The sequence below is a fragment of the Entamoeba invadens genome (assembly GCF_000330505.1).
Source record: "Entamoeba invadens IP1 unplaced genomic scaffold scaff_1105074725183, whole genome shotgun sequence".
NCBI classification, from domain to species: Eukaryota; Evosea; order Mastigamoebida; family Endamoebidae; genus Entamoeba; species Entamoeba invadens.
In genome coordinates this window covers 1009714-1029976 of record NW_004443692.1, presented here as the reverse complement: position 1 = coordinate 1029976, position 20263 = coordinate 1009714, and the positions used below count along the sequence as shown (strand labels likewise).

At 33.9% G+C, this 20263-nt stretch overlaps 9 protein-coding genes across 9 annotated transcripts; 7 read left to right on the top strand and 2 right to left on the bottom strand.

Annotated features, from left to right (window-relative positions):
* Nucleotides 1-190: 190 nt before the first annotated feature.
* EIN_186080 (protein serine/threonine kinase, putative) lies at nt 191-4672 on the top strand (the record flags this gene model as incomplete). Its single annotated transcript, XM_004260914.1, has 1 exon — nt 191-4672. The coding sequence occupies one exon, from the start codon at nt 191-193 to the stop codon at nt 4670-4672; it is 4482 nt and encodes a 1493-aa protein (XP_004260962.1).
* Nucleotides 4673-5306: 634 nt separating this feature from the next.
* On the top strand, nt 5307-7934 carry EIN_186070 (hypothetical protein; the record flags this gene model as incomplete). Its single annotated transcript, XM_004260913.1, has 1 exon — nt 5307-7934. The coding sequence occupies one exon, from the start codon at nt 5307-5309 to the stop codon at nt 7932-7934; it is 2628 nt and encodes an 875-aa protein (XP_004260961.1).
* A 223-nt stretch (nt 7935-8157) lies between these two features.
* On the top strand, nt 8158-9720 carry EIN_186060 (hypothetical protein; the record flags this gene model as incomplete). Its single annotated transcript, XM_004260912.1, has 1 exon — nt 8158-9720. One exon carries the CDS (start codon nt 8158-8160, stop codon nt 9718-9720), a length of 1563 nt encoding a protein of 520 aa, XP_004260960.1.
* A 230-nt stretch (nt 9721-9950) lies between these two features.
* Nucleotides 9951-10643, bottom strand: EIN_186050 (hypothetical protein; the record flags this gene model as incomplete). The annotated part of the gene is made up of 1 exon (XM_004260911.1): nt 9951-10643. One exon carries the CDS (start codon nt 10641-10643, stop codon nt 9951-9953), a length of 693 nt encoding a protein of 230 aa, XP_004260959.1.
* Nucleotides 10644-11831: 1188 nt separating this feature from the next.
* Nucleotides 11832-12194, top strand: EIN_186040 (hypothetical protein; the record flags this gene model as incomplete). The annotated part of the gene is made up of 1 exon (XM_004260910.1): nt 11832-12194. The coding sequence occupies one exon, from the start codon at nt 11832-11834 to the stop codon at nt 12192-12194; it is 363 nt and encodes a 120-aa protein (XP_004260958.1).
* A 935-nt stretch (nt 12195-13129) lies between these two features.
* Nucleotides 13130-13780, top strand: EIN_186030 (hypothetical protein; the record flags this gene model as incomplete). The annotated part of the gene is made up of 1 exon (XM_004260909.1): nt 13130-13780. One exon carries the CDS (start codon nt 13130-13132, stop codon nt 13778-13780), a length of 651 nt encoding a protein of 216 aa, XP_004260957.1.
* A 150-nt stretch (nt 13781-13930) lies between these two features.
* Nucleotides 13931-15100, bottom strand: EIN_186020 (acetylornithine deacetylase, putative; the record flags this gene model as incomplete). Its single annotated transcript, XM_004260908.1, has 1 exon — nt 13931-15100. The coding sequence occupies one exon, from the start codon at nt 15098-15100 to the stop codon at nt 13931-13933; it is 1170 nt and encodes a 389-aa protein (XP_004260956.1).
* Nucleotides 15101-15712: 612 nt separating this feature from the next.
* EIN_186010 (hypothetical protein) lies at nt 15713-16632 on the top strand (the record flags this gene model as incomplete). Its single annotated transcript, XM_004260907.1, has 2 exons — nt 15713-16162; nt 16261-16632. 2 exons carry the CDS (start codon nt 15713-15715, stop codon nt 16630-16632), a joined length of 822 nt encoding a protein of 273 aa, XP_004260955.1.
* Nucleotides 16633-16870: 238 nt separating this feature from the next.
* Nucleotides 16871-17444, top strand: EIN_186000 (eukaryotic translation initiation factor 4E-2, putative; the record flags this gene model as incomplete). Its single annotated transcript, XM_004260906.1, has 2 exons — nt 16871-17170; nt 17226-17444. The coding sequence occupies 2 exons, from the start codon at nt 16871-16873 to the stop codon at nt 17442-17444; spliced, it is 519 nt and encodes a 172-aa protein (XP_004260954.1).
* Nucleotides 17445-20263: the final 2819 nt, after the last annotated feature.

The window sequence follows — 20263 nt, the reverse complement described above, 5'->3', positions numbered from 1 at the left end:
GTCTATCAATGAAAACAACATAGGAGAACTTAAAACTGCATTGTGAAACGGAGTTATGCTGTGCTTTTTTCTTGCACAGACAATAATCATAAAGTTACTTATTTATTCAGTCGGTGGTTATGTAAGAGTTGAGAACTTTTTAAACACTTCAAATGACAATGAGACCTCCACATTTGATACCATCCTATTTATGGAAAGAATTAATAACACGACTTCTTCTTTTTACAATAAAGTAAAACTTAAATCAAAAACAGGTTTCGACACATTTGACATAACCAAATCCTATTGTGGTAATAGTAAGAAGGAAGACACTGTGATTTACAAAGACCAAACTATTCAAATCACAACAAATGTGAGTCAAAATAAAGACTTGATTTTACAAGATTCCACAGTCTTAATATTATCTTCTTGCACCGTGTCGTTCGGTAACGTTTTTATTTTGGGGACTTCATCAATAGTTGTGTACCCATACTCATCTCTGCAAACTAAAAATATGACCTTATTTTATTCTTCATCTTTTTCGATGGAAAATTACACAAAAGTAATTGTCACTGGAAATCTTGAAATATACAATTCTTCATATTTTGAGTCTTTTTATTGTTGTACACTTGAAGTGTCAGACAACATCACATTGTATGACACATCGATGTTTTATACATTAGACAACAACACTTTGACTATTCAAAATTCAGTGGTGCTCAACAATGAAGCATTGTTTTCTTTGTACCCAAACACGAAGGCCACCATCAAAAATTCCTTTTTAATATTCGACAACACCATTTTAGTTTTGAATAATGCAGTGATACTTACAATAGATTCTTTTGTTACAAACGGAAATTCACAAATTAAAATTTTTAGTTTAACTATTATAAGAGTGAATGAAATGATTCTACTTAATTCATCTAAGGTCTACCTTCAAAACGTCACATCCATATTCACGAAATACATGTATTTACAAGGAGAATCCTTATTTTCTTTAAATAATGATACAACTGTGTATGTTGACAATTATTTTGAAATGCGCAACAAAGCCATAATTTCATTTCGGTATAATGATAGATTAATTGTATATGGCAATGGAGTGGACCAGAAAATATGTGACCCCGACTTTAATTATAATCCAGACGTGAGATGTGTCATCGCAGCATTTTTAGACTCGTGTGTTATCACACAAAGGTACGGTGACACACAACAATATCCATTGTTCACACTTTACAATGGATTCGACGTTTTTAATAAAGACGTTCTTCTGAAAATGGCAACCTCTGTGGTAAATTTCTTTGTTTATGCAAAAGACTTTTTCAGGAACGACAAATCGCCACTGTTTCTTCAAAACGGAAGATTACAGAGGTTCTTTGTGTTTGAACAAGAATACGACATCCACTGCTTTATGAATGGAACAATGTGGGAAAATGAATTTAATTGGAATTCCTCTTACCCATTCATCACACCGAACTGCCCATGTTCTGGACAAATGTGTTTTGTCCACACAATGAAACAAAAAGTGACTTTTAAGAACAGAGATTACTTCAATGGAAATGTGGTAAATGCCGATTTATTAGAAATAGGTGGTCATGATGTCGAATTGCATATAAACACTTCTTTAAATCGAGTGATTTATTCGGATGTATTAAAAATTGAGAGAAGAGTGAATCACAAGACTTCTAACAAGTCGGATTTGAAAGGAGAAGATGCCACACCAAGAACATTGGTCGCACTAATAGATAAAAATAACAACAACCCTTTATCAATAACACTGAAATTCTCGTTATATGAAGAAGAGACAAAAGCAGAAGAAAGTATTATGATTAATGAAAATGAGATTACTATATCATTAGTACAACACACCACTTCACAGGATCAAGCTATAGCAGAAATCATTCAAATAGCACCATCTGTGTTTCTCTTTAAAGCAAACACAAACTTCTCATTTAATAGTGTGGATAATTGTCAGAGTGCGTTGGTGACAAACATGTCGGAGTGTTTGACTAACTATTCACTTGTATGTGCAAAAGGATACTTTGTCGATTTTGGGAAGAAGTGCTCGGAATGTCCAAGTAATTGTGAAGTCTGCACTAACACGACAAAATGTATTAAATGTGCGCCTCATTATTATCTCTCTAATTTTCAATGTCTTAAACTCCCCGACACATGCACATTAGCCACAAATGAGAGATGTGTATTTTGTGGAGAAGGTGCGTTAAATACACAATACAATTCATGTGACATGTGTTTGCCATTTTGCAAAAAGTGTAGTGGGTTAAAGTGTATTCTTTGTAAAGGAAATTCAGTGATCAATTATAACGGGTTTTGTTACACCCCAGATGGAAGTCAGACCACCAATGAATACACAATTACAAGTTGTAAAGATGGCTATTTTCTCAATGATACAAAATGTACTATATGTACTAGTTTAGATATAGATTGTAACGTTTGTAACAAAAAGATGTGCACCAAATGCAATTCAAACACACTTTTTGTGAATAACATATGCCGTTCACCGATTGGGTATATGATCCTTGAAAACAAGATTTTTGGGTGTCAAAGTGGATATTCGAAAAGTGAGAATGGCAGATGCGAGAAAACGTTGAATGACTGTCTCGTTTACAACAATGGGTGTATTAAATGTAATAGTTCGACTTATCTATCACATGGGAAATGTTATACAACTGTTGAAAAATGTGTGTCATACACCACACTTGGATGTTCTAGTTGTGATTTTGGGTACTTTGTCGACTCTACCGGAAGATGTGCAAAATGTGATAAAGATTGTCTTTCTTGTTCGAAGATATCAACTCGTTGTTTGTCTTGTGACAAAACGGTATCTTATCTAAACAATGGCACTTGTGTGTACTACGAATTCTCTGCAGATTCTTGTGCGCTTGTAGCACAAAATGGTTGGTGCATTACGTGTCAAATTGGGTATTACAAAAGTGGAACACAATGCAAAAAGTGCAATAAATCATGTGCGGCATGTGTCACCTCTACTGTATGTACAACATGTTCTTCCAATTATTATTGGTTACCAAAGAATGGCAGTTGTGTATGTAAAAACACAGTTTTGCACTGTTTAGATTCTCCAATAGGTTCTTTGGGGTGTAAGACGTGTCAAGATCAGTATTACCTTGAAGATGGCAATTGTAAAAAATGTTCCAATTGGTGTGGGCGATGTAAGACATATGATCGTTGTTTATATTGTACCACTGGAGTCTTAATAAACGAGAGTTGTTTCAATTACACTGCCATTGAAAGTTGTATTAAAGCCAAAAATTCGAAGTGTGCCAGATGTGAGTTCTGGAGAAGACCAAGTCCAGATGGGAGTAAGTGCTTGTTTTACTTTGAGTGGATACCTGTGATAGTATTACTGTTGACAATTATTGTTGTTATTATCATTAGTGTTGCCATCAGTTATTTTGTCATCCGAAAATTGGTGAACGTCCACAACTCATACAAAAACAAGTACAAGCACAACTCGATGAAGATGTCTGAGTATCGATTTGTTACAGAAAAGGATACACAAAATGGGATAATAGTGGGTGAGAGAGTCATTAATTTTGTTGACGATAATTTACTAATAGTCAATGTCCCCCGAGTGCGTACGATTGTGATAGGAAACGCACAGAAATGTTTACAAATATTTCAAGTGGTTACAGGTAATATAAAAAATAAGGTGAATGTCACATCATCACCAGATGTGTTCTTATTAAAACCAAATTACTGTTGTGAGGTATTGATATCAGTACTACCAACGTGCACATTTAAAAGTGAAGAAGAGCTTAATATCATTGCGACGAGTGTGAGCACCAACAAGAAGACTAAAGTTAAGATTAAGATGCAATTTGATGTTGAGATGTCGAAACGCATTTCTGAAGATGAGATAGTAGTGAAGAATATTATAGGCCATGGAGCATGCAGTAATGTATACTCTGGTTATTATCGTGGACAGAAAGTCGCTGTGAAGGAGATGAAATACCTTTTTGTGCATCAAGAGAAGGCACAAGAGTTGTTGTTAAATGAAATTGATGTACTCGAAAAGATTCAGAACGACTTTATAATTTCATATATAGGTTGTTTTACTTCAGTACAAAAAGTCATATTGGTCGAGGAATTGGCAGAGTTTGGATCTCTACAGCAAAGAATTGACCAAAGTAAAGAATTTTCAAAAGAATTCAAAATTAAGATACTTAAAGACAGTTGCTGTGGTTTGGAATATCTTCATCGCCACAATATCTTACACAGAGACGTAAAACCTGGAAACATATTGCTGGTGGATCTCTCTAACAACGCTTATTGCAACGCAAAGATCTCGGATTTTGGAAGTTCAAAATACACAGTTAACACGTTGAATTTGACATTCACTAAAGCCATCGGAACGCCTTCATTCATGAGCCCTGAAATACTCAGAATGGAAAAGTACACAAAACAAGCAGACGTATACTCCTTTGCAGTCACTATGTTCGAAACTTTTATATGGGACAAAAGCTACCCGGAGACTAACAAAAAGTTCGAGTACCCATGGCTCATAGCAGACTTCGTGACGTCCGGAAAAAGAATTGGGAAACCAGATAACATGGAAAATAGTGTTTTCGAACTCATTAGCTTGTGTTGGGATAACAACCCAAATCAAAGACCAACCTTCGAGCAGATTAAAAGTCGACTCGAAAAACTGTAATTTATGTGTTTGTATATTTTTAATTTTCTATAACTATGTATAGTATATTAATCTAATTTTGTAAACTTATTTTATAGTTTTAATATTAAATAATTAGAATATAATTAATGAACTATATATTATATAGTGTTGTTTTTAAGATACTTGGAATAACTCAATTGAATTATGAAATATACTAAATATTATTTAAAAATAAACTATTGTAATATGACAATATATTTATAAAATTAATTAAATAAAAATATTTTTCTTTTGAAAGTTTCTTTTTTTTATAAGAAAAGTAGATTGGAAAATTTAAAGAAAAATATCGCAAAAAAAATGGACATTTTATTTTGGTTCATTTTAAGTGTTTAACTAATTTAATCACATAAAAAAGAAAAAATCAAATTATTAACATTGAAAAAAATAATACACTAAGTTTATTTTTAACAACAATTTTTACCAAATCAAATGAAAATAAGTTCATGAAAATTCCATGTCTTTGTTGGGTTTGGTTACAATCCCGAAATTATTAATGAATTATGTGGAACGAAAGTCCAAATAAGGACAAAAAAAAAGCGAAAATATCCATTTGAAAGTTCAACGCCACATCACACCGATTTATAACTGATCTAAGAACAGTGTTAAGCATAAGATGTTACTTATCTTTCTCGTGTCTTTGGTCCTCTCACAGACATGTAAAACGCCGATTAACATTGATGAAATATCAACAACACACTTTGCCGAGGAAACTCACAATTTGGAAACTGAAGGCGTCAAGAATAAATGGAGCTGCCAACAAGTCGATTCCGAAGTCCACGAAGAAAAGGCTATGACCTTTTCTTTCACAGTAAAAACAACTGGTCTTTACGAGTTGAGCACATGCAACTCACAGACGGACTTTTCCTCGAGAATCATCATTGGAAAGAGCTGTACTGAAGAAGTCGCCTCAAACTGTGTCGGAGCCAATGACGGAGACCCCAATGGCGTCTGCGATGGACACAGATCAAGGGTGATTGCCAGTTTGAACTCTGGTGTTGTATACTACACCGTTATTGCAGGTGTCACCGAAAATGACTTCGGAACATTCAAGCTCACTATAAAACCTTACAACAACCCAAGTAGTATCAAGTGCTCACTTGCACTGAACATTGGAACAGTTCCAAACTCGGTGAATGGACTTATCTCTTCGTCCCAACAATATTTCCCAACCAAACATGGTTTCAAAAGAGGGTTCTGGTTCAAATTCACAGCGACTCAGAAAACGCACATCATCGACACGTGCAATAAAAACACACAGTATGGAACCACTATCTATTTGTACAAGAATCCGACAACCTCGAAAGAGTGTATGAGTGATATGCCAATTGTAGAATCGTCAGAGGGATGCGGTAGCTTCGCAAAGTTGTACTACGACAACTACGAAGTTGGAAGCGAATACTATGCCTTTGTGTTCTTCACGGAGGATGTCAGTGGAACTAACCAACTCGAGGGTTCGCTTGAAATCAGCTTTAGATTGAATGGTGGAGAGAACTATAAGTGCCAGAATGCATTCGCCATCAGCAAGAAGCCATTTAGTATTCTCATTGATATGAAAGGACAGACCAACAATTCGTCTCCATGTGCTCTCAACACGCCCGCCACAGGAATGTACTTCGCTCTCAGAGGCGACAATAGAAGATACGCGTTCCACACATGCTACACTGAGTCGACTGGAAACGACAAAACATCAATTGAGTTCTATAAGGATGGGTGCGCTAATTGCGCCTCTACGTCGACACAGTCTTGTGGTAACGACGCTATTGTAACAGCTTTCTTGGAATTGAACAAAATTTACAGATTCAGAGTTGTTTGCAGCAACCCAGAGTGCAAAGTTAATATTAATTTGTTGCAACTGGACAATGTCGATAACCATGTTTGTGATAAAGCCAGAGAAGTCAAGGTTGCCAAAGACGAGCAGTACTCACAGTTTATGATGGGATCTTCGGTGACTGAGTACACCTCTTTCAAATGTCCAGGCGCACCCAGTGATGTTTACAGCAAAGATATGAAAGGTGGGTGGTACAAATTGAAAAGTGAAGAGGACATAGACATTGTCCATGGTGTGTTTGCTTTAAAGAACACTCACTATCGTGCTTTTATGGCTACTTTCGACGATTGTGAAAAAGACTGCAAGTTAATGAGAACAAAAGACGCAGTCTTTGTTTCTGACACATTGAAGAAGGGTAAAGATCTCTATGTCTTTGCGTCGTCTGTCAGGGAGGCTGTTTGGACCGGACCACAGTATGGCGCTTTTATGTATTGGATGTTGGCTAAAGAAAGCCTTGGACATACGTTCTCAGACGCTTATGAAGTTTCATCACCATACAGCGGAATATTCCCATTGGGCCCGGCATTAATGAGACCACTTTGTACACACCAGTCATTCCCCAATCTTGGACAGATCGCTGGGTTAATCGTCAAATACACAAATACAAACAGTAAGACGTTGACCATCTCCACATGCGGAACGGAAACATTAGTTCCGACTATTATGGATATTGTCAGCGAAACAAACGGAAAACAAAGTTGCTCAGAGGAAGTTGAAACATTAACTTGTGGAAACGGAAACACTATTACAAGCGCGCTCAATGGAACATCGTATGCAACCGTGTTTGTGCACCCAAGTTACACAGTGACTGAAGGTGTAGTTAGACTCAACATATACGAAAACACAAAAGAAGCATCATCCCGGTGTACTGCTGCCGAGGAAGTGACCGTCCCAAGTGTTCATTACTCCTACACTGAAAAAGCCGACTCAACCCGTGGGAACTGTTTAATTTTGGCCGATGGATTGAAAGGAAAGTGGTTTACATTTACATCGGAGAAAGACGTGTCTTTGATGATCAAAACAGACGACATCTCGACCTTCAATACACAAATTGGAGTTTATGACTCTTGTGAAGTTGTTGCGGAAGATTCAGTTGCTGGCAAGTGTGTTACTGGGACAAACTTCATTAGATCCCCAGTCGGTATTCACGGCACTTTACTCACATTCGAAGCGAAGAAAAACAAAAAGTACTTCATTTTTGTTGGAGGTGCTTTGAACTCGGACTCTGGATTCATGAGAGTCGTCTTTGATTATTACGACGAGGACGGACTTACAGGAGGACAGATATTTGGTATAGTCTTTGCTGTTGTATTCTTGGTCATTATAATCGCCGCGTTTGCTGCGTTTGTTGGATACTTGGGATACAAGAAGTACCAGAGTAAACACAACGCATCAACATTCGGTACTTTCTAATCAAAAATTTTTCGTTCGTTTTTGTTAACAATGAATTGAATTATCTTCTATTAAGTTTTAATATTTATAAGTTATATTTTAAATTACTTATAATTAACTTACAACCATTTTTTAATTCATTTTTTCTATAAAACATTTTAATATAATAAACTATTAATTATAGAATTTGTTATATAAAAAGTCTACAAAAATGTGAATAAAAACTTTCAAAAAGTAGTGTATTATGACCCAGAAAGTTCGGCTTCAAAGCGTCTTTCTGATGAATGCACTGTTTTACCTTCCTGATGTGGAGACAGTTGAACGGTTTGAAATGATTTCAAAAGCGTGTCAAATTGCGATTCTATCGACTCATATCAACCCATACAACTTGGCGTCGAACACTTCATCAAAAAAGATACAAACGATCTTCCCAAAAATTCAAACCCTTTTCATTTCTGGACTGTTTGCCCAATTGAAATCGAGTGAAAACAAAAAAATTGACAACATAGAAATTGCACGATGGGATGAGAATGTCGGGATGGCAATATTTAAAAAGCAATGGTTTCTCGAAAAGATTAAAAAACTGAGAATAACGCCCGTGATAGCAACATCGTTGAAAATTAACATTTCTAAATGTACTAACCTTGTCGAAATCATTTTAACCGAAGATGTGCCACTCATCATGATGTTGGCATTTTTAGCGTTACCATCGTTAAGAAAGGTCACAGCTTATATTCCATCGGAAAATGAAATGATGTCATTCATTTCAACAATCTCAGAGAGCAACAAAAAGTGCGAGAAGAACAATGAAAAGAGTGTCGTCCTCTTTTTAGTTGTGTCACAAATATGTGACGATTCCATTGTAGCTTCTATTCTCGCCCAAAAGCCATCGAACGTCACAATCTATTTTAAAGGCACAGATAAGTACAGTTCTACAGAGAGTAACATCTTCCAAACAACAGACAATAAAGTGTTTAAGACTGAAGTTGCGCCAAGAGGGTCATCCTTTTATAATGGTCTTCCGTTCGATCAAGTCAAAAATTTGGTGAAATACGCGGCGAGTGCAAAACTACAATATTTGGATGTCGAAATCAGTTTAAGAGAAACGAAGAGAGGGATCGACTTCACGAGCTTGGAACTCCTCAAAACGCTTGTGATTGACAAAGCCAAAACTTCTTTACTCATCCCAAAGTTCTTGGAGAATTTGAGTATCTATAACTCAGAGTGTGAAATTCTTTTTGGAACAGTTAAGCTCACGAAATTAATAACAAACCATTGTGCGTGCAAAGGAACACTTGACGTTGGGAAACTGAACTACATGAAAGTGTTGAACGACAAAAGTCACTTCAACTTTACAAGAAATGGCAAAGCGTATCAAAGGGAGTTGCCAATAGAACTTGATTTTAAATGCTTGAAAATACCAGAGAGGTGGTTCACATCAAAGAAAGTGTTGTTACTACAAAATGGCGAAAAAGTGTCATATCCAAACAGTGTTTTAATAGATATAGAAAATGGGGAATATACTTTTAAAAAGTTAGTTAAAGATGATGTCGTAGTAGACATGTCGAAATTCAATTTCTTCACTTTCACGTTGAAAGAGACGGTGGGGATCAAAAAATTGTATTTAGGCAATATATACCAAACATTAATTATTGGAGACAAAAACTCATCTTGTATTTTACAATGTAAACACATCCATTTCATTAACTCGTATGGACCACTTAAAACACTTTTGTATTCTTCAAGTGATTTTGTTGTTGAAGGCGACGATAAGAAGCTCATCGCAAACGAAGTTTTGTGCTATTAATTATTTGTATTGTTTATTTTATTATTATTTTGTAATTTCTATTTATATTGAATTCTAAAAATAATTAGACGTCGTTTTCATTTTCAATTTGAATTAATTACCACGATTAAATAGTAAATGATAATTCCGTTTATTTTGCTTTAATCCAACATTCATTTGTTTATTGATTTGTACTTGTGTTTGTTTATCTTTACATAACAAAATATCAGTGAAAGAATGACTTATCTTAACTAGTGTTTAGTAAGATACTCACACATACCTTGTGGGCATGGTTTCATAGTGTCTTTCCCAGGTGTCCAATTAAGTGGGCAGACTTCTCCGTGTTCATCAGTGAACTTGATGGCTTCAATGATTCTCTTAGTCTCTTCAGTGTTTCTTCCAATACCATTATCATTGATCTGCATGTATCTGATGATGCCCTTTGGATCAATAATAACATACCCTCTTCTGGCAATACCATCACAACAGTTGAACATACCATATCTCATTGAAATGATCTTCTTAATATCAGAGACCAATGGGAATGCAAGTTTTCCAATACCTCCATGTTCTCGAGGAGCATCACACCATGCTTTGTGACAGAAAACTGAGTCAACAGAAACTCCAAAGAATTGAACATCCTTCATTTCTTCGGCCAACTTTGAGTATCCGAGCATTTCAGTTGGGCAGACAAAAGTCCAGTCAAGTGGGTAGAACAACAAAACAATGAACTTTCCCTTGAAGCTCTCAAAGTCCATATCGACAATACCATTGCATGGGCAGAGGGCTTGGGCCTTGAAGGTTGGGGCTTGTTCGCCAACTTGAGCCTTTGGGACAGCAGCAATGAATTCTTTGTATGCCTTCTTGATTGGGCATTCTTGTTGGCAACATTCCTTCTTTTCACAAACTGGTTTGGTACAAGTGTCTTTTTGGCAGGTGCTCATGTTCTTTGACTGTTCTAAGATCACGAAAACCGCCTTTTATTGACCAAAAATAATTCCAGATGTTATTCTACCCACAGATTTTGGCTAGTCGTAATTATTTGTATCAAATCTATTTATAGTTACTGTTGATAAGTAAAAATATAGATTGAAACAATTAAAACATAATTAGTGATGTCATTATTCAATTAAGAAGACTACATACTTTTAATTAATTCAAAGATTTTAACGAACATCTCGTAATTTGGTAAAGAAAATCTAATATTAAGTTTGAGGAATTGAGGGAAACAAGTTTTAATAACAAAGAGTTGGTGTTAGTAAACATTTTGATGTTGAAAGAAGACGGTTTTTATCAATTTATTGATAATTCACTTTATAATAAAAATTGATTTGTATACAAATAAATTGTATTTCATTTCTTCAAGTCTTTTATTAAGTTTTCAATGAAATTAATGACTAAAAAGGTTTATAAGAACAATATAATTTTTCAACTACTTTATATATTATAAAACAATAACAATTGAAAATATTTCTTATGTATACTTTTCATCACATTTAACCTCTTCGAATGTTGGTTATATATATGTTTGTTTTTTTATTAACTTTAAACCAATATAATTCAGATCGTTTAAATACATCAAAGTTTTATTTATTTCAAAAACTTTTCAGAATTAAAAAAAAATTCAAATATTTTGTGAAGTTTTGACAACACACAATAATTAAATAGATAATAGTAAAATATTAAAATACTTTTTATTTTATTGTTTTTGTAACTTTCATAATTTATAAAAAAAATCAATTTGGCATTTTTTGATTTATAAAATAACTAATCTATTTAAATAGTTATTTATTATAACTATTTAAATAGAATAAAATTTCATACATAATAAAAAAGTTACACATAGTTCACTTTTTTAATATGACAACGTAGAGGGCACAACCAACTTTTTGTATTTTTGCTGTTTTTGAATAGAAATAAAACCAAACTGTGTTTGAGTTAGCCAATTGATGGTAAATACAAAATTGAGATAGAGGGTGAAAAAAACTTAACAAATTTATATTAATAACCAAAAGTACTTCTAAGAAAAGAGTCTACAATAAACAATTAAGAACTTGACATAATCGTACATTAAACAACACCATCCTGCAATTTCGAGATGAACTGGAACTCCTAAATTATACTGTTTTGGCATGTTGTATTTGATGATATGTTTGATGTTCATCAGCACGTTGGCAAAGAGTTCCGATGACGATTTCCTTCTTGATGTTGAAGAGGATGACTTCGAGTTTGAAGATGACTTTGAAGACGAATCATATTTGGACGATTTGGTGGATGAGTTTGAGCTGTTTGATGACGACGATTTTAATTTGATTAAAGTTGCAAAGAAAGTGGGTAAAAAAATAGTAAAGGGAGCTAAATCACTGCTCGGGATAAGAAGACATAAACACTTTTACAGTCATCTCTTTGGTCATGGGTATGGATATTCTGGTGCCTATTTCAGTGCCGATCGTTACCCATTCATTTACAATCATCCAATGTACAAGTGGTATTGACCATCGCTGCTAGGCTAAAAATATGAATATTTGGCTGTTGGTTTTTTGAAATAACACGAAGAGAGTCATATTTTTTTCATTTTTGTTACACGCAATTTTGATTATAAATTGTTTTAATTTGTGTGTAAAGGTCAAAACATTTTTTATAAATAAAACAACGACGTGTAATGATTTTATTGTATTGATAAAAAATTTGATATATTTTTTAATTTTTAAATGGTTAATAATGTTGAAATTTTGTAAATATTAAACATTTTGTGTTTTCGCTCATTTTTAGATGTTAATCACTCGAATCTATTAGATAAATATTCATAACACTAAAAAAATATTGTTTCTTTTTTTACCATTCTTATGAATTTTTACCTATTTTTTAATTGTTTATTGTTCGTTGTATATATATTTTAAAGGGTATTGTTTGGATAGAATTCTATGTCAAAATACTATTTCTGTATGTAGTTTCAATTTAAGAGTATACAAAAGTATTATATTGCCACTCTACCTTATGTAAAAAATTTGTTCATGCAAGACTTTAATGGTTAAATTTTAATTTAAATATATTATTATATAGTTTAATAATTACAAACAAAAAACACTAAAATCGGTTTCAGTTTTAATTTATTAAAATGGTTTTTATTAACTAATATTTTTAAATTAAAAGTCTTGCATAAGACAAAGTTTTAACAAGGAAGAGTGACCATACTGAACAATTAATCAAAAGACTTATTTTTTTAAATTAACACAGAGGTTTGTATTCTTGAATGTAAATTGTTACATATTAACATCATTTTAAAACAAAAGTTAGATCTTTTTTGTTTGTTTTCTTTGTCAAAAGTTGTTATTTTAAAAAGTTTGATATTAACAATATTAACCTCAAACCAACTTTTGTGCTGGAAGTCACAAAATCGACGGTGAACTTTGTAACTCCCCTTTTTATTATGTTGTATTTACTCTTTTGGATTTTTTGTTGGGGCGTATGTGCCGAGGAGGGTGATAACGCCGATTTTTTATTTGACAACGAATTATTGGGGGGTGAAGTGAATGATATTATTGATGAGTTTAAGTTGAACGATAATGAAGACCATGAAGATGACTTTGAAGATTTTGAATTTGACGATTACACAACTGATAAGAACGAAGATAATGCAAATGAAGAAAAAGAAGATAAAGATGATGAAAGTAATAAAGACGAAGAAGATGTGGGAATGACAAATACAGACTTTGGATATACGAATGGGATGTATGCGAATGAATTTGATGACACAAAAGATTCAAACGAGTTTCAATTGAATGACGATGGTATCATTGATAAAATCAAAGAAAAATTAAATAGTGGAGCACTTGGACACACAGGGAAAAAAGTTTTGAACAAATTGGTTCATAAAGGATCGAAATATGCAAAAAAATTCCTCAATAAACACCTTGGTTTGGATGAGGATTCAACACCATCTTACTCAAAGAAAAAAGTCAGAGGTTGCGATGCTAGAAGCTTTTATCACAACATGTATTGGAACGGCTATGATCAATACTTCTTGGGATATGCATCTTACCCGTACTTGTACTACAGTCCACTCAGAAGGTGGTATTAAATTCTTTAATTCCAATAATTTCAATAATAAAAAAGATTCTTCATTTTTTGTTACAGTGAACTAATTATCTCAAGATTTATTTGGTTTTATAAACACCAAGCATTGATTTTTTGCAAAAGAGAATCAACAAACAAATAAAAAGACAAATGATTAAAGTTGTTGAAGGAAAGTGAGAAGAACTTCTGACGCACTTTTCAGATTGCTGAAGGAAATGCGCTCATTAACTTTGTGGATGACTTGTTCGTCACCTGGCCCAAAAATGATGACAGTTGGCTTTGCCTGTGTTCTGGAAAATGCCGCGCCGTCTGTCGCATACGCCATCTTCTTGATTCTGTTCTTCCCAAGTACTAAATCGGAACTTCTTGCCAAACCAACAACATATTGGTTTGTCACGTCGGTGTGAACAGACTCAACCCGTCCTTGAAATTCAATTTCATAAACAAAACGAGTAGTTTTGTGAAGTGTGGCAACCGCCATCCTTATAATTGCCTCAATTTCTTCAGTTGTCACAAAGGAGCTTGTTCTGATGTCGACTACAGCCTCACAATAGTCTGCAACTACATTTGGAGCAGAGCCACCTTTGATCATCCCAAGACTAAGAGTTGTTTGGTTGCTTGTGTCGCAACTCAATGGGAGAGAGTGACTGACAGTTTGAATCAAGTCGATCATTCCGTTGATAGCATTAACACCAAGATTTGGTGTGCTTGCGTGCGCAGCTATTCCCCTGCACTTCATTAACACCCTCAATTCACCTTTTTCACTCATTCCAATGTCGAGATTGGTTGGCTCGTCGACTAAAACGAGTTTCACAGACTCAAAAAGTTCTGGATGGGCCTCGACAAGCTCTTTTGCCCCAACAACACCATCTTCCTCCTCACAAGAAACTACCAAAAGAATGCTTGGAAGTATTGGAGATGTCTTCTCATGTAAATACTTCAAGACGGCAAGCTGACTGGCTATCCCCCCTTTCATATCAGAAGTTCCTCTTCCAAAAATCGTAATATCCCCGTTCTCTTCAAGGATTTCTGTTGTTGTCAGTGGTGGGTGTTTCCACTCCGACTTGTCGCCGATTGGGACTGTATCAAAATGTGAAGACAACACAATTGTGTGTTTGGCTTTTGTAAAGTAAGCCACAAAATTAACTTTGTTTGGGTTCAAGCGTGTCGGGAATGTCTCAGTTTTCATCCCAATTTCTTCACACTTTCTAGTGAGCAGAGAGATCATGGGAAGGTCGCTGCGGGTGCCAGTCTGCGTGTTGCACTCAACCAACTCTTTCAAGGTCAGTTTGAGGTATGATGGGTCTATACGTTTCTGGTGCATCGATTTGTTTTGTTGAAAGTCTCATATTTTCCACTTAAGTTTGTTTGTATTCTCAATCTTGTCGAATCGATATTTGATAACTTCGAAATGAGTGATAAACAAGGCTCTGTTTATGTTTTGATTAAAAATAAGATTGACTTGTGCGAAAACAAACCAACCCGTATTTTGAATTTGGCTGTGAATTGATGTGTTGATTTTTTCAGTTAGTTATTTTTTATTTTTTTAATAATTAAAATTTATCATTTTCATAATTTGTAATTGATATTAATTTAAATTATAAAAAACTATAATTAAATAACATTAAAAATTTTGCTTTAAATAATCATAATTATTTTAGTAAAAAAATGATAGATCAAAACAAAACTAAAATAAAATTAAAAAAACTAGACTTATTATTATAACAAAACTATTATTTTAGATGGTTCTAAAATAAAAAAACATATCTTTTTGAATCTAAAATTTTTAGTATTTTAAATAAAAATATCAATTATAAAATAAATGAATCATATCAACTAATATAAAATAGAACAACATAAAAATACTTATAAACCATTTTTCTTTAGTTTGGTTGTTCAAATTAATTTTAAAAACTAAAAAAGCTCAAATTTCTGAATGGATATCATAGATTTGAACGACAGCGAAGAGCAAAAATTAGAATCGCAGCCACAACCAGAAGATAATCTTGAAAAACCAAAAAACGACGAGAAAGGGGACAATCTCAAAACTGATGGACAAACGATTGAGAAGATTGTGAATAATGACAAGGTGGTGGAAAGTACAGAAATTTCTGTTATAAAAGAAGAGAAAAAAGACGAAAAAATAGACCCACTTGCTGTGGCAGACGAACCACAAGGTGAGTCCACTTTTTTTACTCCTTCCAATTTTTTTGTCTCAGACCTCGAAGCTGAAAAAGAGAAAAAACAAAAGTACGACGATGTTCTCTCGGAGTCTGCAAACAACACGACTTATGTTGCCCCAGAGTTTATAGAGACGACTGTTGACAACCCAGAAGTGATTCAAGATGCAAATGGGAAGTTTATCATTTATACAGTCACAACTCGAGTTTGTTTTAGTTCTTTTTATATAGCTTTTATAGTTATTATTTACTAATATAAATATCTGTATGATAACCATCCATTAATAGTAAATTAATAATACAGTCCTCATACACCGAATACAAACCAGGGGAATTCACTGTGAAACGAAGGTACAACCAATTTCAATCACTTAAAGATCAACTAAAAGAGTTCAGAGACAACACGCCACAATCAAAGGTATGGGGTGCTTTCCCAAAATTCCCTGGAGACACTTTCATGTCGGCGTATTTCCCCGGTTATAGGTTTAAACCAGAATTCACGAAGCAGAGAGCACTTGAGCTCAATCAATTTTTACAAGCACTCCTCCAGCACCCATCTTACACATTCCACGACCTCATGATTAAATTCTTAACACAACCAGACTTTGAAATTGTCAAACTTAAAACTAAGATTGTGTTTGGAAATGAGTCAGAGTCCTCCTCTGAGGATGTCTAATCATTAACTTTTCTAACTCTGTTGTGTGTTTTCTTGTTGTTTTGAAACAATGAGACTCTATTCTAGTTTATTGTATAATATTATTATTATTTAAAAATAAATATATCAGTTGGTATAATTTAGAATAAAAATACTAATAAATAATACCAATACTCTCGAGTTAGTATTATATAGTAAAATAACCACAAAATAATAGTAAACAATAAAGAGAGAAAAGAGAAGAACTTCAAAAAAAGAGATGGAGCATCAATTATACAGCAAGTGGGTGTTTTGGTTTGATGGATTTAGTAACAAGACGCAGGGGAGTTACGGAGCGAACATTGTCGAGATGGGTGATGTGACGACCGCCGAAACTTTTTGGGGAGTTTACGACGCAATACCTCTATTATCGAAGATGGAGAACGGGAGTGATGTTTCGTTGTTTAAAAAAGGGATTAAACCGATATGGGAAGATGACATGAATGTTGGAGGTGGGAGAGTGCAAATAATACTGATTGGTGCCAACTGGGAAAGCACACAGAAGTATTGGCGAGACGTTGTTTGTTACTTAGTACTATTAATTTGTAGTACTTTAACTATATATTAACTATTAGTTACTCACTTTGATAGGAGAGACTATGCCTGATCCCGAGTACGTGAATGGGGTAGCATTCTCTGTCAGACAACATTGCAAGATTTCTGTGTGGGTAGAAGCAAAAGGGCAAAGTGTTGTGAAGAATATAGCAAAGAAGTTGAAAGAAATAGTCAATATCGAAGGTGCTACAGTTATGTATTACCCACATGATTCCACTTTGGAGCCTATCATTTGTTGATCGATTTTGTTTTACTTTTTGAGTTCGGTCAAATACCTCAATAATTCAGTTCGAGTTCTTTGTTATATAATCGGTCTTAAGACGATATATATATTAATTTATAGACCTTAAAAACTATAATATTTTGGGAAAATTTTATTAAAAATCCATCTAATTGTTATTGATTTCTTTCTTAATTTACCATATCCACGATTTTTTTATAGTAAGAAGATTTTTAAATATGAAATAAATCTATACTTAATCTAATATTTTTTTCTTAGATAATTATTAGTAAGAAAATGATGTTTTAATTTTTTTTATATTTTTTTTGAATTATCAAGTTATTAAATATAATAAATTTACTATTAATAAGATAAGATATAATATAACTGAAGAACTGAAGTCGATATGTCAAAAAAGTTTAAACAACAAGCAGCACCGTTAAAAAAGTGGAATAAGCCTTCACAACAATCGAGTGCACTCAAAGAAATATTACAAAATGTTAAAGGGAATAAGCCTGAGACACACGAAAGAATAGTAAGGAATATGCTATCATCTGAAGTCGACATCTACATCTTTCAAATATTGAATTCAAAAGTGAAAGAACAAATCAAGAAAGATGCCTATAATCTTCTTATGTATTTAATATTAAACTCAAACAAAGAACAAAAGAACATTCTTTTAATAAACGTTAGTGAGTATTATATACAAGAAATGGACGTGAAATGGCTAGGTGATAATGGGATGGAACTGATTCATTTCTTGTTTTTAAATATTGAATATACAGTCATGCGAAAAAGCTGTCGCGTTTGGAAAAACCTGTCTTGAAAAAATATTTTATAGTAAATTTATAATTACTTACTATACAGTATAGCTTCTATTCGATTTATTTGCAGGGTCATTTCACAAAAATCGAATAAAAATATTCGGCATTTCCAAATAACATTTTCTATTTCAGATCATTTGTTTATAGTACTAGAATAGTTCATTACCACCCGAGACAGGTTTTTCCAAACGCGACAGCTTTTTCGCATGACTGTAATAGAAAATTACTTATGTTAAAATTTGAACCTTTAATGGACTCTTGGAAAGAAAAAGCACTCAATTCAGACCAACTTGACTTGCTGACAACCACTTTTTATTCAATTTTAGAGTCTGGAGATGTTTCCCAGCATTATAAGACCCATATATTAGAGTGTTATTGTTCCCAATTACATTACAATGGGTATAAAATGCTGGAAAAGGTCATGAAGAGAGTCGTGAATAAAAAATTCTATCAGCCACAAGAAAATAAAGTTGAATGTAAAAGAGTAGAATTACTTTTACCTTTTCTAATTGAAGCAACAAAATGTGACGATCAAAATGTCCAATGGATTGTGTATGAATACAATCAGTAATGTCAATGCTTCCGAATATATAAATATACTATCTCCCGCTCTAATCAAAGCGGGTATTATCAAGTCTATTTATAACTCATTCAAACTCTCCAATTTGGCACTCAATCGAAGTGGTTTAAAATTGTTATTTCATTTTTTGTGTTATCCCGACTTTATTGTTTCAGAAACGACGTTTGATGAAGGGTGCTTCGACTATGTTATGGAGTGGGAAGGGAATTGCACTGATTTTATAATGAATTTATACTTAAATAGTGTCTTTTATATGACCATCTTCAATATCAATGATGACCAATTGACCAAATTATGTAAGAATAAGGTAATATATGAGAAACTCCCATTAATGCTATAAGATAAGACGAACGGCCCACTCCATTTTGTAAAAATAGTTCTACGAATCTGTAATTTGAAAAGAAGAATAGATAGTAAGAACTATGACAGTACCCAGTTGATGTTTGAAAATGGGTTCTTCAAACTAGTCGACGGATATCAAACCAATGAACGCGAAGTTGTATTGGCGGTTTCCAAAGAAATCATGTTACGACACTTTAATCCCTATTATGCACTTCACAATGACGACGCTTATGATTTAGATTAATTGGTTCTTAAATTAATTGTTTAATAAAAAAAACATAATAATAAATTAGTTACATATAACAATACCATCAATTCGCAATGAGAACGTTTGTTGGCTTCTCATTAGTGTTGATGTCGTGGACCGAAATAATGTTTTCTCCAAGTCGTGTTTTCCTTTTTGATTTGACAATTTCCTTTGTGATGACAACAGACTTCTTAGTACACACCTTTGGTGATAATAATGTGTGATTTGTGTCAACGGGTGTTGCTTTGCCGTCTCCAGAAAGACTTTTAAATGGTACAACATTCTCTTGTTGTATCTTTGGAAGACTTTTATTTTCACTTTCGCTCACCCGACTCGGCTTAATGAAACGTGACGTTTTGGACTTCTCAAGTATCATTTGAATGATTTCATCGCCTGAAGACGAGTTAGTGGCTTCCACTGATTTTTCATTAGTCTCATTCGACTTTGTTTGTGTCATTCCTAACACCGTTGTCTCATCCATTGCGTTCTTCTCGACTATGCCCTCCATCTTGACTTGCTGTTCATTCTTTTTGTTTACCATTTCGGAGAGTTGTGACTCCGGAAGTGACGAACTTGGTCGATGCAATTTGACTTCATTGAAGTCTCTTGGTGTTTTCTCGCACAGACTCATTCTTGGCGTCTCAAAAGAGTCGATATCAACGACAGAATAATCTCTCTCATTCTCGCTGTTGTTGTAGTCCTCTGAGCTCAGCTCGAGGATGTTATCAAACGAAATTTTCTTGACCTTTCTGAATGGCAATTTCGTCGACAGTCGCATGTTTCGCAACGTTTCAAATCGACTCTCCGTGGTTTTACTCTCACTATTTCTGCTTTCTGTTTCTCTG